The 16,531-nt window shown below is 36.8% G+C and overlaps 1 protein-coding gene across 7 annotated transcripts in view; it reads right to left on the bottom strand.

Annotated features, from left to right (window-relative positions):
• Positions 1-748: 748 nt before the first annotated feature.
• LOC101895687 (protein cappuccino) overlaps positions 749-16,531 on the bottom strand; it is a 184,509-nt gene continuing 168,726 nt past the window's right edge. For 6 of the 7 annotated variants that reach the window (XM_020039327.2, XM_020039329.2, XM_020039330.2 and 3 more), the window contains 4 exons: positions 4,501-5,392; positions 3,434-4,456; positions 3,074-3,371; positions 749-1,045 (listed from right to left, as the gene is read on the bottom strand). In XM_020039327.2, the coding sequence (XP_019894886.2) occupies positions 943-1,045; positions 3,074-3,371; positions 3,434-4,456; positions 4,501-5,392 (2,316 nt within the window). In that variant the 3' untranslated portion in view covers positions 749-942. The remainder of the gene's footprint in view (positions 1,046-3,073; positions 3,372-3,433; positions 4,457-4,500; positions 5,393-16,531) is intronic. The other variant, XM_020039328.2, reaches the window with a different exon arrangement.

The raw sequence follows: 16,531 nt of genomic DNA, 5'->3' as shown, positions 1-16,531 counted from the left end.
TTCGTTACCCACTACAAACCTCTGTAAAAAAATGAGGTATGTTTAGCAATGTTTTTGTCACACCTTAGGAATTAAGTTATACAGGGTCGAACTGCAAACCACCTTACCTGAACCACATTGCAAATTAAATAGTAGAAGTACACCAAAATTTGTAAGCTTAAAAATTTATTAAAGTTTTGAAAGCAAATAGGAATACAAAAGTGATCTCTTATCATATATGTATGTATGTATGTATGTAGGTAAGAATGCATATTATTTAATTTGTTTATCTTTTGTTTTTGATAAATTAACAACCCTTTCTTTCCGAAACATATTTATGTTTAATCCCATGTAAGGGAGGATATGAGCCCATTCTGAGCATGATTTGCTTCTTTTCTACGTTATATATGAGTACAATGCTAAACACAACGTACATGCATACACAAACAGACATATTTTTATATCAAATCAAAAAAAGTAACATTTAATTCAATATCAACAACATTTCATTTTGTGGCAAAGTCCCATCCCACCCATTCACCTGCAGACTGTAAGTAACCAGGATTACTAGCCATATACATATTTGTGCAAACATCTCCCTGCAATCACTGTCCACTGTGAAATTTATAAATAATCTGATCAACCAGGAATTATAATTTCTATCTAAATATTTATATAAACTTATTTGCGAGCGAGTAGAATTTGTAATTTAGACAAAATAGAGATAAAACTTAAACAATAATAACGCAGTTCAGTAGTCAGTACTCGGTACTGCAAAAAAAGTGTGCATTTCCGTTCACTTCATTTTGATTGTAAGGCAATTAATTATTAAAATTAGGTTGTTCGTTAACTACTTGCTAGGTGTAGATCTAATTGATAAAATTTATTAATAATAGTAATAATAATTTTAGTAATATCGGCATGTGGGCGATTTTTGTAGGGTAATAACATCAACAGCTTTGTTTACTTTTTGTTCAGACGTAAAATGCGTTCCTTGAGGCCTCCAGGTTTCACTTTTGTAGTTTTGACAGTTTTGCGCGATTGAACATCCTTAGATTTTTTCAATCTGAAATGAAGTTATGAGAGGGGATTAAATAAAAAAAAATGTACGATAACCCAATCATTTGTAATTATTTGTTAACAAATTAAACAACCCAAAAGTATAAGTGTCAGTATGAATTATACAGTACCATCAGCAGCTGTTTTGTGGCTGTTTGAAGTTTCTGTTTTAACATGGTACAATAAAAAGGTAAGGTAGAGCTCTCAGCTGATTACAATTTTTTTCTAAGTGTGCCCGACTTCTGCCAATTTTGTGTATGTATTTGTTGTTTTGAAAAATAAAAACAAAATATTTTCAAAATCAATGATTGGAAGAAACTTAAATTGCGGGACGCGCATTAATAATATTAACGAGATTTAGCATGGAATTGAAAGATTAAACACTTAGGGTCATATTTTTGAGAGAACATCCAGGCATTTCATTCATCTTTCGCGTTATTTGACTCATTTTAGAAATGAACAAAAAATATCAAATAAATTAAAACAACTTGTTGCCTATAATTTTGAATAATTCTGACAGGAAGCGGCCATAGCCTCAGGGCTGTATTTCTGCAGTTTTACGAAGCTGTTCTACCACCTTATTGTACTATGTGTTTTACAGAGAAATATACTGATAAAGGAAGTTATTTATAAAGGAAAGTATAGCGAAGTTAAACCTGTATCGTATATAAAGTAAAACGGCAATCTTCTAAAACTTAAATTAAACCAAGAGATATACAGGGTGAGATAAAAAACTGCAACCTATTTAAGAGTGCTGTCATTACTAAGCCAAAGCTGTTAAAATTATTCTAGTGACAGCTCATTATATTGTTTACAAGCGTACAAAAGCATTTTGGTGAACATTTTCTAGAAAAAAGTTATTCGTCATGGAATTCAAGCGTGATAGTGTGATTTCTCTATATTTGGGTGGATACCGCAAGTGTATATCGTTAGAGAACTCCAGTATTTAAATGTTGATAAATCTAAAGAGCTAAAGAGTTGCTTCGCTTGGTCGAAAGTGGTGAACTGCCGAATTTGGTTTTCTTCGATGAGAAAATATTCGTTGTCCAGCAGTTTGTAAACAAACAAAATGATCGTGTTTACTTGCCAAAGAGGTCAGATGAAAATGTGCACCTTGCATGGTGATGGTATGGGCCACCATAACTGCCGATGGTCGCTCTCCGCTCGTATTAATCGCCCGTGGCATCAGAATAAATGCTGAATATTATCGCAAAAATATTCTGGAGGGTGTACAAGGGCACGCAGACCTTGGACATTCCAACAGAACTCAGCACCATCGCACTCAGCACGCGCCACCCAAGAATTGTTACAAATTGAGGTTCCTCGCTTCATTTCCAGCGCATAATGGCCACCAACCCGTTAGACTATTGTGTCTGCAATATTTTGGAAGGCAAGGTTGGCACTAAAAAATATCAATGTGTACATCACCTCAAGCAAGCGCTTCGCCGGAAATGGGGCAAAATACCGCAGAGCAACATTCCGGCAGCGTGTGACGTTTTCATTGGCCGTTTGAAGGCCATAATTCGAAGGCCATTATTCTAAAATTTGATGCTGTTTCCGACATTTTTTGCTTTCATTCAATAAAATTTAAAAAAAAGTGTAAAAATTATGGCGTTTGACTTTGTTGCAATTTTTTTTTATGTCACCCTGTCAAATATTGCGATGTACTAAGTTTGGACGAAATTGGAGAGAGTTATCGTGCACACCAATCAGACAGACAGACCTGAATGGATTTGGTTCAAAGAAACCTAAGGTCTAAGACCGTTATTTCGATGAGGCACGTTTTGGTTGAATCAAATAATATATACCCTCTCTGAAATTGTAAACACCAGTGTGGCGCTTACGATTTATTGCGGGCTCGGTATCGACTAGTTTTATCTCGGCTCTATATTCATTCCAAAGAAAATTGTCACTTCGCTCTTTTGGCAATAATTCAGGCTTCGCAGTTTTCTTCGGTGGTCCTCATTCCAATACCTTAAAACTATGCAACTTATCCTAATCCCAGTATGCCCCATTATTTTTTCCCACCACTTACAATTCATTCCATAATACGGCAATTTCCTTCTTCATGATATCCTTAAAATCATTTGTAAAATTGGTCCAGTTTTCGAAAAATGTTTTGGGCGTACACGATTCGATTGTGCCAGTTTTGGGTGAATAGTGATAGAATTTCATGGTTTCCAGGAACATATCCCTGCAATCGTCGAGTTCCTTATACAGTTTGTCAACGACTTTCGATGCGTGTTCAATGAATTCTTCCATTTTTGATTTGAATGGTTCCATATTTTGTGGAGTTGAATTTGAGATGACCTTTTCGGTAATGGCTTTGGTCGCTATTGAAAGAATACAAATTACAATCCCTCTTCCAAAATTGAATATCCAAATTTGTACTTACATTTAAGTTGTCGATTCAATTCTGAAATTTGCCTCTTGACCTCATCAAAGTCCACCTGACTAGCTCTCTCCACATCGGACGGTTCCGGTATGGGCAATGGAATTTCCAGAAGCTGTACACCTTCTTTTCGCTTGCGACTGATGTAGGTCCGCACAATGAAATGCAGCAGTGTGGTATGCGATTCTTTTGATTTGACATCCTTTAGTTTGCCCAAAATCTCCAGCGTGAAACCATCGGCTTGACCTCTTTGGCGATTGCCACCATTCATGTAATTGCCCAGGGTTAGGATGATGGCGAACAGCAGTTTCAGCTCCTCACTCTCCACCAGGAATTGCGATAAATGCAGAACAACTTCCAGCTTCCGTTCGATCACTGTGGCACACTCCTCAAACTCGGCCATAAACACAATACAGGATATGCGTTCCGTGGACATGGATATTTGCGAAATTTTCAATAGGAATTGTTCGGGATAGTCTAGAGGGATATCGCTTTGAGCTGCCTCCTTAATCAGTTCCAACTCCTCATTGGTAGCCTTGATGTTGATTATCTGCTGCAGTGTTTCTAGACTCACAACCGAGGTGTCCACATGGTAGATGGCATGTTCGATCTCGCAAAAGTCCACATGGGAACTTCGAGATATGATGCCCACATTTTGAGATCTCTTGCTGTCCAACACCTTTGTGTGCCTCACCCGGACTTCGGTTTTCACTTTTGGCCTGCTGACGGGCACAACAGCTTCACGTGAAAATAGTTCGGTGAATTCGTCAATATTGTCCAGGCTTGTTTCGTCGATTTCTTGCCAGATCTCTTTGGTGGCTTGGGCCTTGGCGGCAGGCGGTGGATCATCGGGAGAACTGGAGGGACTTGAGTCTGTCTCATCGGAGGCGGAACTAGCAAATGGCTGGGCAGGTTTGGGTGGTGGCGGTTGGGTTACAATACGCGTCCAGTAGAGAGGTTTCATGGGTTTGGGTGGATTAACGGCAGTCTTTCGTAGCGCTAAATGATGGGCAGTTGGAGGAATTACTGATAGTTAGTTTAGATAGGGATCTTTGGGGTGATATACTTACTGTTGGCTTGATTGAACCAGCCTCCCTCGGTCGGGTTGGGCAATGGAGCAGGTGTGGATGGAGTTTTGGGTGGACCTGGCGGAGGTGGTGGGGGAGTTCCACCGGCCGATGTATTGTGGTTGTTAGCGCTGGGAATTGTTGAATTAAGGCAGGGAGGAGCTGGTGGTGGCGGTGGAGGAGGCAGGCCAGAGCCGCCAAGTGGAAGAGGTGGAGGAGGAGGGGGTGGTAGGGATGATCCAGGTGGAGGTGGTGGTGGAGGAGGCGGTATTGGTGTTGCTGGTGACATGAGTGGTGGTGGTGGCGGAGGTGGAGGCGGCGGAGTAGATACAGGACCAGACTCAGTTTTTGTACTGGCCTTTTCAGTATCTCCGGATTGTGGGAGCGAAACTTGAGTTTCTTTTTCGCAGGTTAACATATCTTCAGCTGCATCTTTTCTACATTTGCTACATAACAAGTGAACCGGATGTTGTTCTAATTCTTCGGTTTGAACGCCGACATCCTGTAAGCTACCAATTTCAATGCCCGAACTACCTTCACTAACATTTTTGTCGTATTGATATACCGTTGTTTCACTGGCGTTTAAAAGTTCCGTTAATTGAATGCATCGATTGGAGGGTTTTCGTAGCGGTTCACCCGCTGCCAAGAGATCATTTACGACCGCATGCACCTCGGCAATTGTTGAACAGCTCAAAAGTCTCTTTCTCAAGAGCTGTTGAAATCCTGTTTCTCTTTCGGGTTGCGGCGAGTCCACTTGAATGCTCTTCGGCACACGAGTAATACCAGCCGGTGTGCTGCAGTAGGGCCACACATTGACCTTATCCAGTTTTCCGGGAGTATGTGGTTGGGATGTTGTTGGAGCCTCGGTGTGTGTCCATTGGTACATGTGGAAGGGCTGAAAATAAAGAAAGATAAGAATAAAAATAGGATTCATTAGATGTGTGGGATATGGTTGACATTTAAAATCATTGAAATATAATAAATATTTTGATTTTATTCCCCTCCCCGCTTTCTAAACAATATCTCATCTTGTCACCTCTTCGATTCCAGCTACTCCACATATTATTGTCAAAGTTGATGATTCTCACATTTCCCCTCGTCAATATTATGACTCTAATACCGAACCAATAGGGGCCAATAATCGTAACAATTATGAATGTTTCACAAGAAATTAGCATTAAGCTTTATTGGCTGTGGTAAAATTCATGCCAAATACCCCCGCTCCATCTAACCTTTCACGACTCGTTGGAGAATAATGCCAAATGCGACGGAGTGGGTGAGGCTGGCATTAAAAGTATAAATGAACAAAGTTTTGTTTATGGCTGTTTGATTTTTATCCTCACGAAATCCTGTGATGATGACGACGATGATGATGCTGCTGATGCGGATGACAACAACGACGACAAAGACAATGTTGTCTGAGATGTTTTTATTGCCTTGCTGCCATTGAAGCTGAACATGGCATTGTGTAGCGAGAAGTGATTCTAATGTTTGCGATTTCGCCAAACATATGTTTCAATAAGTCAATTTTCGGAGCGATGATACTGAATGCTAACGGCAGGCAGGCAGTGTGGATTCAGTTTGACATTTCTGAGTATTGATACTGAATGTTTCTTATTATTAGATGATGTAGTGTGTATGTGGATTTTCTTCGCGAACTTTTACAGAATGATACGCAAATTAAGAATTATAATGATGATATGACACAAATGCCAGATAACTAATAATTTATGCAGATAATATGTTCCTAATTTTTCGATCAATTCTACATCATATATAATTTTTAAACAAGCATATGACAGATTCAAGCTTACTTAAATTTCTCAATAAATATCTTATTCAATATGTAAAAGCTCAACAAAGGAGTAACTTGTAATTCTATATAAAAACAAATAAGCAAAGGCTACAGTCGAGCGGGACCGACCGTTGAATACCCTACAACACTATAATAAACGATACAGTTTATATAGGCGAGATACTCGAAAGAATTCCACAAGATATTGTGACAAATAATAAAAGAAAACCATCAGGTTTCCCTCTCTAATTTTCGAATAATAACAACTTAAACTAATTTGCTCATTTCCAATTTATTGGTAGATGTTGCACTTAAATGGTCTTCCTAGATCTGGAACCAATATTTCCCAAAGACTTATAATCTCTCAGAAGTGGCAAAAGATTAATATTTATTATTGGTTTTTGACTGAAACGCATCTATGTGAGATACAGACATTTGACTATATTCTTCAACGAAATCAGCGTTAACGAAATAGTCAGAAGTGCGTCTTTCCTGTATTTGTGAATTCTCCAAAAAGTCACTAGAATGGACATTTTCGTATTTTGTCTACAAAAGTTGGCAAATTATTTCACACAATGAATATTTTTGGATGGCCATCCAAAACTGCTTGGCTTTTGCAATGTCCGGTAACCCCCATTCAAATGTGCGTGAGGATCGGGCGATAGTTACGACCTGCTGACAATTTTGCAGTTTTTTGGTCCATTTCAACCCCGATCATCTCCAAAAAGAGTAGGCTACAATTCTGACCCTCATCTTACCTCCATGCGAAATTTCATAAGGATCGGTCCATAAATGCGATCTGTATATGATATCCTGATATCCTAACTACTTAGTTTTGTTAGCTGTAGAAATATTACCAAATGTTTAATTCAAAATGAAAATATGCCAAAAATATGACAAAATTGAAAAAATATGAGAAAATATTACAAAATCAATATTTTCATCTTTAGGGAGATATTTTTATGCAATTTTTTTAGACGTTTTTTCTTTCCTGCCAAGAGACCATTCTGAATTAATGAGAACTGTCGAAATCAGTTCAGCCGTTCTCGACATATAAGAGATATTTCAAGTATATCTTCTTTGATAGACATATATATCGCACATATTTTGCTATATATCCGATTTGTTGGATGTTAACATTAATGTAAAGATCAGAAATAACCTTGTCATGGCTTCGTGATTTCGCCAGGATTTAAAATATTCGCGGTTTAATGAAAATTTTTGAATTTTTTCAACACAAAATATGTGGTCTATTTTACTCGCTAAATATTATCCGATGACCACCCAAATTGGTAGGCTTCTTCCCCGCCCTAAACTCTAGCTACATCCGAAATTCCGCGTCGATTGGTCTATAATTGCGACCTGTATAGCTACTGCAAAATCCGAATTTTTTTCAGTATTTGGTCCATTTCAACCCCTAAATATTATGCGATCATCTCCAAAAGAAATAGGGTTCTATTCTGACCTTAACCCCACCTCCATTTTCAATTTCGTGAGGATCGGGCCATAATTGCGACCTGTAGCGTTATTACAAATTAACATGGACAGACGGACGGACGGACATACATAGCTAGATCGACTCAGCTCGGCGAGCTAGGAAGATCCATATATACTTTCCTATGTGGGAAACCAATATTTCGAGGTGTTACATAAATTCTGGCCCAATCAAACTTATAATACCCCCAACACATAGTGTTGTAGGGTATAAATATTAAGAAGAAGTTTTCTAGTCATAAAATATATATTAAAATCCCTATTTAAGATATTCTAGGTCTTCCTATCAGAAAAATCCTTATTTACAACACCTGAAATAAACTAGATTCCGGTTAAGAATTTATTGTCTTTGTTTTTTGTGGTTTTTAATTCGATTTCTCACGGTCAAAATTGAGTAGTGAAGGTGAATTTATTATAGTTTCTATACAGAGTATCACATAATGGAACTACAAGTGCATGAAAAGTACTAAATAGTGCGATATTTGGTACTATTAGGTATTGGGTGATTGAATCTGAAATTTGGTATTAAGGTCGCTGCTGTGTAACGTGGACACATTGTGGTGGTTCCGGAAATGTGTTCTATAATTGTACAAAAAGTACTGAATGGTACTCAAATTTGTGATTGAGGTCTCTCTTGGTATTTGAAATTGAAATATGTGCTATAATTAAACGAAAAGTACTACACAGTACTAAATTTGGTATTGGATGAAGTAATATAGACGAAATCCTGAAATTTGATATGGATGTCAATATTGGTGTCTATGGTTAAGATATGGAGGTGGTTTTGGATATGTGTACTATACGTACGAAAAGGACAAAATGCCACGAACTGTGGCGTTGGGTGTTGCGATAAAGATTTTTCTTCAGAAATACAAAAAGAGACAAGAAGAAGTTAAAAAGTATCTGTTGGCTTTGATGACAAATGTGTACTCTCGGACAATATTCATTTATTTAAATGTATTTTGACTTGTGTTATGATTACCCAAGCTGTTGACTCTCTATGGGGAAGGCTCCAAAGGAGTGGGACCAATGTTTTCCATTTCGTATCTGACCTAAGTCTGATATAAATTTTCCAGATTTGGATTATAACAACTACTTCATTCACCTTTACATGAGATATGTAATAATTTTTGGAAAATGTAGAAATGTGTGTGAGGTACCAGATATAGTAGACCGAAATATTCCACTTCATCTAATACCAAGGAAGAAAATATTGGGATGAACAAAATTTAAAGAAAACCTAGAGTTTATTTCCAATTTTATGCTAATAATTGTTAATCAAATTATAATGTTTGTGGGGGAGGTAATAGAAGGAGTGAGCCATGAATTCATCAGATCAGATCTCAGGTTACCAAGTTTTAATGGAATCGCTGACATTTTAAGAAAACTATGTGAAATCTAAGTATTGACAATTGTGACCCTATGTGGCGGAGGTACCAGAAGAGGTGCACCAATATCTATCATTTTCACCCCAGATATTTGGTTAATAGATGGGATGTGTGAAATTTGAAGTTAATCGGATACTTAATTAGCGTTTATGAGCGCTTTGGTTATTTAAAATTTTGATCCATTGAGGGAGAGGTACCAGAAGGAGTGGAGTGATATATCCCATCTTTAAAACATATTAGAATGTGTGAAGTTTAGAATGTATCGGATGCTTATTTCAAATTGTATGAGCTTCTTGAAAACCTAAAAATTTGACTCTTTGTGGAGACATACCAGAAGGTATCACCAGATTTTGTATTGATAGAAATATTGGGATGTGTGAAATTTGAAGAAAATCGCATGCTTATTTCGAATTTAATAAAAGCTGGAATTATTCAATATTTTGACACCTTATGTGGGATGGAGTGGGTCGTATTGTCCATTTCCGCACCTAATATAGCACTAATACAACTATTAGGATTTGTAATCTTTGAACAAAATTGGATGATCCTTTCTTCTTTTATATTAAATTATTTTCTCTGAAAATTGTGTATTTTTGGGAGAGGTACCAGAGGTAGTGGACCTACTTTGCTCATCTCCGAAATCGATATAAGTTTGACAATAATATTACGATATACCAAGTTTGGATCAAATCGGATCAAATAGAGCACACCAGCCAGACATACAGGCGGACGGACACTTCAAATATCCTGAAACGAATCCACATTTTGGCCGTATCAAATTATATTTACCCTCTGCAGCAATATGGCCAATGAATCTTCATTCTATTGAAGTATGATAGTGAGACTGTGACAGGATTTCTATAATATATTTTATTAATAAGCACATGCTGTTATTCTTCCTGAGTTTTTTTATAACAAGGAAACCGAAAGATCATTTTATCCGTTCGTCAGTTTCAAGGTTCATCGAAAAACTCTCTATTGGGGTCATTGCAATAAATTAAATTTCTTATTTCATCCTTTAAATCTATTTTAGATTGTGGCAATAATACATAACCCTACGTCCAAATTATCGGGAGGACATTCGTCTAAGCGAATGCAATAAAAGACATCGTTGAACAAATATTTGGGCAAATGTTGGAATTTGTCTTATCAAATGTCATAAAAATGACATAAAATGACAAGGATGGCAAACTTGGAATGTTTTGTAGCACAAAATCTGAACTCGCAACAGGCAAACCACACTCGAACACATCTAGACACGCACTCACACACATGCATACTTATGTATGTATTCTATTTGTCATATTCTAATTTAGTGAACCTTTGGGTAATAAACGAGAAGCTGTTATAGGATTTTAACAGTTGCCCGAAGTTGCTTTAGTCATATTTAATGATGACCCCGCAGCGTTTACTTCTAATTTTCTGCCATTGACCTTTGACTTGAAGTTGCCAACAAGTGGTGTGGATGGATGAATGGATGGATGGCTGGGAGACAGTGACGACATTCATTCTGTGTACGTGCCTCGTCGTCTTGCATCGCATGCTCCACCGAATAGGGGCAGAAGTTTTTCCTTCGCACATCTCACGTTATCCTTTTTAACGTTCATTTAACACACCACAAAATGCAACTGTCACTTAAGTAAATCCAGAGTAAGCGTTAATGTTTAGTGGTTGACAAAGCAGATTCACTGCCGCAGCGGCATCCAGTCACCATGCCCATAAAAATGTACGAACTTTTGCCTTGTTTTAATTTTTTTTGTTTTAGTTAGGGATTTCATCATGTGATGAAATTAATATTAATATCTAGTGGCCAGCTATGTAGTCGAAGATAAGAGCTTGAATATCAATATTTATAGATATAGCTACATGCTTGTCATTCTTAAATCTGGATCTACTTTAAAGGAAGATCGACTGCAATATAAGCATCAGTAAAGAATCTCCCGATCATCTAGCCATAGCCCGAACACCAAACATCAATTGTTGTGTTTCTGTACTTTTCAAATTCTAATACTAGTAAACGGGAAAAATATGATATTCGCTCAGAGAGAACTGATTTGGCCACAAATTATTTAAAGGTAAAGCTAGGAGGCAATCCTTCAAAATTAACAACAGCTCAAGTAAATTAGTGAAAGAAAAAGTCGTATACCTGTTTGCTCTCTTCAGGGCTCAGGCTTGCTCGAGAGATGGAGCGATTTTTACAAGACGTATACCCTCCACTCTTTTGTCTTATATGGTAGCCCTCGAAAGTTCTCCTGCATGAAAAATAAGAGTCGGAGTAAAAATGATCGGGGAGATCGTAAACCAGAGCTGTTCAAGAACAAGAGCACTCTTGCAAGTCTAATTCCTTTTAATTCTTTTAAATCATGAAGAAATAAATTTTAAAACATTTTGTATCAATATACTTTATAAATAATCTTGGACAACATTCAAATTTATCATTAAATATAAAGAAATGTAGAATTATTGTTTCCTCTCAAAATTATCTCTTTTTGAATAGCGACATCAGTGGACGCTCGTGTACACCATTTATGACATAAACCAAGAAAGAATCAATCCAAAAACAAAAACATGAGCACGAAAGTCTACCAAACCTAAGGATGCTGGTTCGAAGCTACAAAAAAAAGAAATAAAATGGGAAAATACGAAGAGTGTGCCGACTCACAAACACGGCGTTAGGAAACTGTTAATGTTCTTATAAGTGGCTAATGTGTGAACGAATACTAATGAGAGTATCGCCAGTTTAATCCTTCCAGACCAACGAGTTTGAAAATAATCGAATGTTCATTTTACGTTTTATGAGCTTCATGGTCATTCAAAATTTTAACCCTTTATATATTCTTGATCAGCATAAAATTCTAGATCGATTTAGTGATATCCGTCCGCCAGTGGAAGTCACTCTAGATTCGAACGAAATGAAGTAGTTTGATTAAATTTTACTCAGATGTATTTATGTCTACGGGACTTTTGGTATATAAAGTGGGACAAGTAGGTCCACCTGTTGGTTGTGTTAGTTACAATTTTAGCCCGAATGTAAGAAATATACTTGCATAGAACTGTATATATAGGTCCAAGTTTTGGTATAAATGTTCGGTATTTTGATGAAGCAACGTTCTTTAACAGAATTATCTCAAACTTGGTGTTTGGAGGGAGTTTTCTGCCACCTTTTTCTCTGGCAGATATCCATACATAGAATGGATATATATTATTTCCATTTCAAGTTCGAAGGTGGGCTATATCTGTCCAAGATATCGTATAGCCCCCATGTAACGATAACTCCCTACATTCGGTATTTTGATGATTTAACCTGCATTTTTAATGGAATTGACTAAAAATCCGTACTAGAAGTTCTTTCTAAGCATTTTAACCCCTGGAGGACAAATGTCTATATAAATCCACAATATCGTATAGCCCACATATAACGGTATCCCCTCCTATATTCGATATTTTAATATTTGATTTTAGGGACATTATTCATTGTTTCAAATTTCGTATTCAGAATTCGTAATGAGTACTACAGCCTTCGTGTAGCCTACATTTAACGATATCCCCCAATATTCGGTATTTTGATGTTTTTAGCGACATTATTCACCGGAGTTGTTTCAAATTTCGTGTTTAGAGTTCCTAACTACAGCCTGTGACAGAAAACTGTTTATGCAGGTCCAGGTGTTCGTATAGCCACGATATAACGATACCTCTTTGTACAGACGTCAATATAACGGGTGCATTCGATATTTTTAAGATTTGAACAGAATTTTTAACGAATTTTATTTTTTTTTTTTTGAAAATTTCCAAGTTTGTTTTAAATGCTGAGGGTATTCAAAGTTCGAATTTAGTGCTTTTCCAACCCTCCACCATTCTATGGAGGGTATATTAGCTTTGTCATTCCGTTTTAAACACCTCGAAATATTCATAATAGACCCTACAAACTATATATATTCTGGATTAGCGTAAAATTCTAAAACGATCTAGAGATGTCCGTCTGCCTGTTGTAAACACGCTACCTTTTGAACGAATTGAGATAGAAGGCAAAAAATTGTATACATGTATAGTTTACCAGTAGGCAGGTTAAGTTCGTAAATGGGCCATGTCGGTCCACGTTTTCGTATAGCCTCCATATAACATTACCTCCCGATAGTCGGTATTTTCATGATTTTTGCGACATTATTCACCGTAATTGTAATAAATTTCATATTTATTTCATTTTAGTGATAGTTTTTGTATTTTTTCTTTTGAATATCGCATTCTCGATTTTATTTATAGCCTATTTCAAAAGCTATGCCCTTTTCTGAGAATTTCGTTTTAATGACTTATTACGTTAGCTTTAGTTGGACCTTTTTCGGATGTATGTTGTGGATTTGACTTGATTTAAAAAGAAAACTAGTCCTATTATGTTTGAGGTATATCTTAACCGATCCAAGATTTCAGTAGATGAAATAACTGGGGTAGTATTTTCTATGAGCCTCGTCTTGTCCAGCGCGAAACACATTTGTTTCGGATATAAAGGGATAATGAAGATGAGAAGTGGTCTTTCCCAAGATATTAGGATCTTCATCTACCGAAATTTGATTAGGTCATCATCATTTAACCTATATTAGTATTAAGATCTAAAAAAAAGTAAAAACACCTCTAAGACTTGGGCGACGTATTTAAATGTGGGTTCAACAAAGTTTTTGTCCCAAACTCTGATTAAAATACCTCACACAGGGACATCTCACAAAATAACTTAACTAAATTCGTCATCCCTATTTATCTGGATTGTCAGCGGTATTGTCAAAGTAATGTTGAATCATTCCCAACTTTTACAGCCAACCGGCTGTTGTTACTGCTGCTCTTTTTGTGTTTTGTTTCGTTTTGTTTTAACTTTTGTTTTTGGTGTTGTTGGCCAAAAGTTGACATGTTGAATAGCTAGCTGACTCTCTCTCTCTCTCTCTCTCTCTCTTAAATCCACTTGAACTGTTTTAATGAAAAAACTTTTCGATATTTTTGCATTATCTGTGATGAGTGTTTAAAAAGAGTTCCCCCGTTTAGTGGATCAATGAGGATTAGTTTTGATAGCACAAAACTTTGCCATAATCATCATTGGCGTCATTAGACTCATTCTAATAATCTTGATGTTGTTGTTGCTGCTGCTGACAGTTGTTGTGAATCGTTTTAATGCTCTTTCCAAAGGGAGAAGGAGTTTAAGAGTGTTGTTGACAATATTTGTGATTTCGTCATGGCGGGAATATTTGCATAACAACTCCTTGACAACTCCTCCTGGCATTTGCAACAAAAATTATGATGAAGAAGAAAGTAATAGAATTTGATAGGCCAAAGGGGTTACATTTTTATATTTTCTTGGCTCCAATTGAATTTTATAGCCATGGTGAAGATTTTGGTTAACGGTTCATTGACTGTGCAGATTGTCCAGTCAGTTATTTGGCTAGCCAATATAATATCCGTTTCCGCATACACACGCACACACACACAGAATTGCAAGGCAGTTCTGGACACACAAATATCTATACATTACTCTATTAAGACTAATATACATACATTTTGAATGAAGAATAAAATGCGGTGAGAGTGTGTTCAACTTTGAAAAGTTTTTGGTGGTTTCGGTAGGTTTCTGGTGACCAGTTTACAAGATGACTGCCGCATTTAGGGACAGTGTTTGGTTATAGCAATGGGGACAATAATTTGAATTCCCATGGATGTTACTAATTTATAAAAAGAATGATATGAAAAAACTCCCTGGTATTATTCAGTGCTATTTGGGCAGATATGTTAGATTTGAAACTTAGAGTATCCTTGACAATAAATTTTTTGTTCGGAAAATATGTGCCCTACAAAATAAACTGCTTTGATATCAGGGTATCAAATTTTATTATGGGGTGTCATGTTCTTCCTTTTGCAGTATAGAATATGGTTAATCTTTTTCGATAAATTTTAATTTAAAAATTTAATTTTCAAAAGAACAATTTTTAGTTCACAAAATGTCGCTAAGATCATCAAAATACCGAAAATTGGGAGGTACCGTTATATGGGGGCTATGCGAAGACGTCGACTTGCACAGACAATTTTCTGTCACAGACTGTAGTTCCCATTACGAACTCAAAATACGCAATTTGAAACTACTACGGCGAATAATGACGCTAAAATCATCAAAATACCTAATATTGGGAGGTACCGTTATATGGGGGCTATACGAAGACCTGGACCTGCATAGACATTTTTCTGTCACAGGCTGTAGTATCCATTTCGAACTTCAAACACCAAATTTGAAACAATTCCGGTGAGTAATGTCGCTAAAATCATCAAAATACCGAATATCGGGAGGTATCGTTATATGGGGGCTATATGAAAACGTGGACCTACATGGCCAATTTACGAACTTCACTTGCCTACTGGAAAATAGACATGTGTGCAAAATTTAAGCCTTCTATCTCAATTCGTTCGAAAGATAGCGTGATTACAACAGACAGACAGACACACAGTCAGACAGACGGACATGGCTAAATCGTCTTAGAATTTTACGCTGATCTAGAATATATATACTTTTTTGGGTCTAAGATCAATATTTCGATGAGTTACAAACGGAATGACAAAATGAATATACCCTCCATAGTATGGTGGAGGGTATAATAAATGGCCTTCATCTTATATCAATGAATAACAAGCTTAGAGGAAATCCTGGATGGAGTTTTGTGAAGCACTACATAACAACAAATATACAAGCAGAATACTCTTATGTCCCGTTTTTTATGGCGATTCAAATGTTTATACAATTTAGTTCATTGCTATTTTAAATCTGTAAACTCACTATAAACAAATCGGTAAAGCAAGGCGCATTGGGACAAATTTGCAGAGTCTGTAATATCAAGACTAAACCTTATCGGTGATATGCCACTCCTATGCTTCAGTGCTAAAAGAAATCTTGTCCGCTTAACTTCACTGACACATAGAGAAAAACTCGAATGACTCTTTTTTCACACTTAAGTTCATTCATTACTCTCTTTCATAGCTCTTTAAAGACTGGATTGATGTTATGTTCAGTAGCAGAATTATCAACTCACACATCGAGGAAAGTTCTGTCGGTAGATGGGTTACCAGGGCACACCACAAGGCGGTGATCTGTCACCATTAATATGGTTTCTGGTGTTAAATGGCATACTTCAGGATCTGAAACATAATGGAACGAAAGTCGTGGCTGACGACGTAGTTCTGAGGAGGGGTTTAATCACACTTTATTCTTGCGAGAACTCTATAGTTAAGATATATGGGCTAAAACCGCATATAATTAAATGCATAGTAGATGAGTCAATCGTCCGTCCGATTCTCACTTATGGAGCTTTCGTTGGGTGGCTCACCTCTATTT

This window comes from Musca domestica, unplaced genomic scaffold (genome assembly GCF_030504385.1).
Source record: "Musca domestica strain aabys unplaced genomic scaffold, Musca_domestica.polishedcontigs.V.1.1 11, whole genome shotgun sequence".
Classification (NCBI taxonomy): Eukaryota; Metazoa; Arthropoda; class Insecta; order Diptera; family Muscidae; genus Musca; species Musca domestica.
The sequence above is the reverse complement of the archived record's forward strand: the minus strand, read 5'-3'. Positions and strand labels throughout refer to the sequence as shown.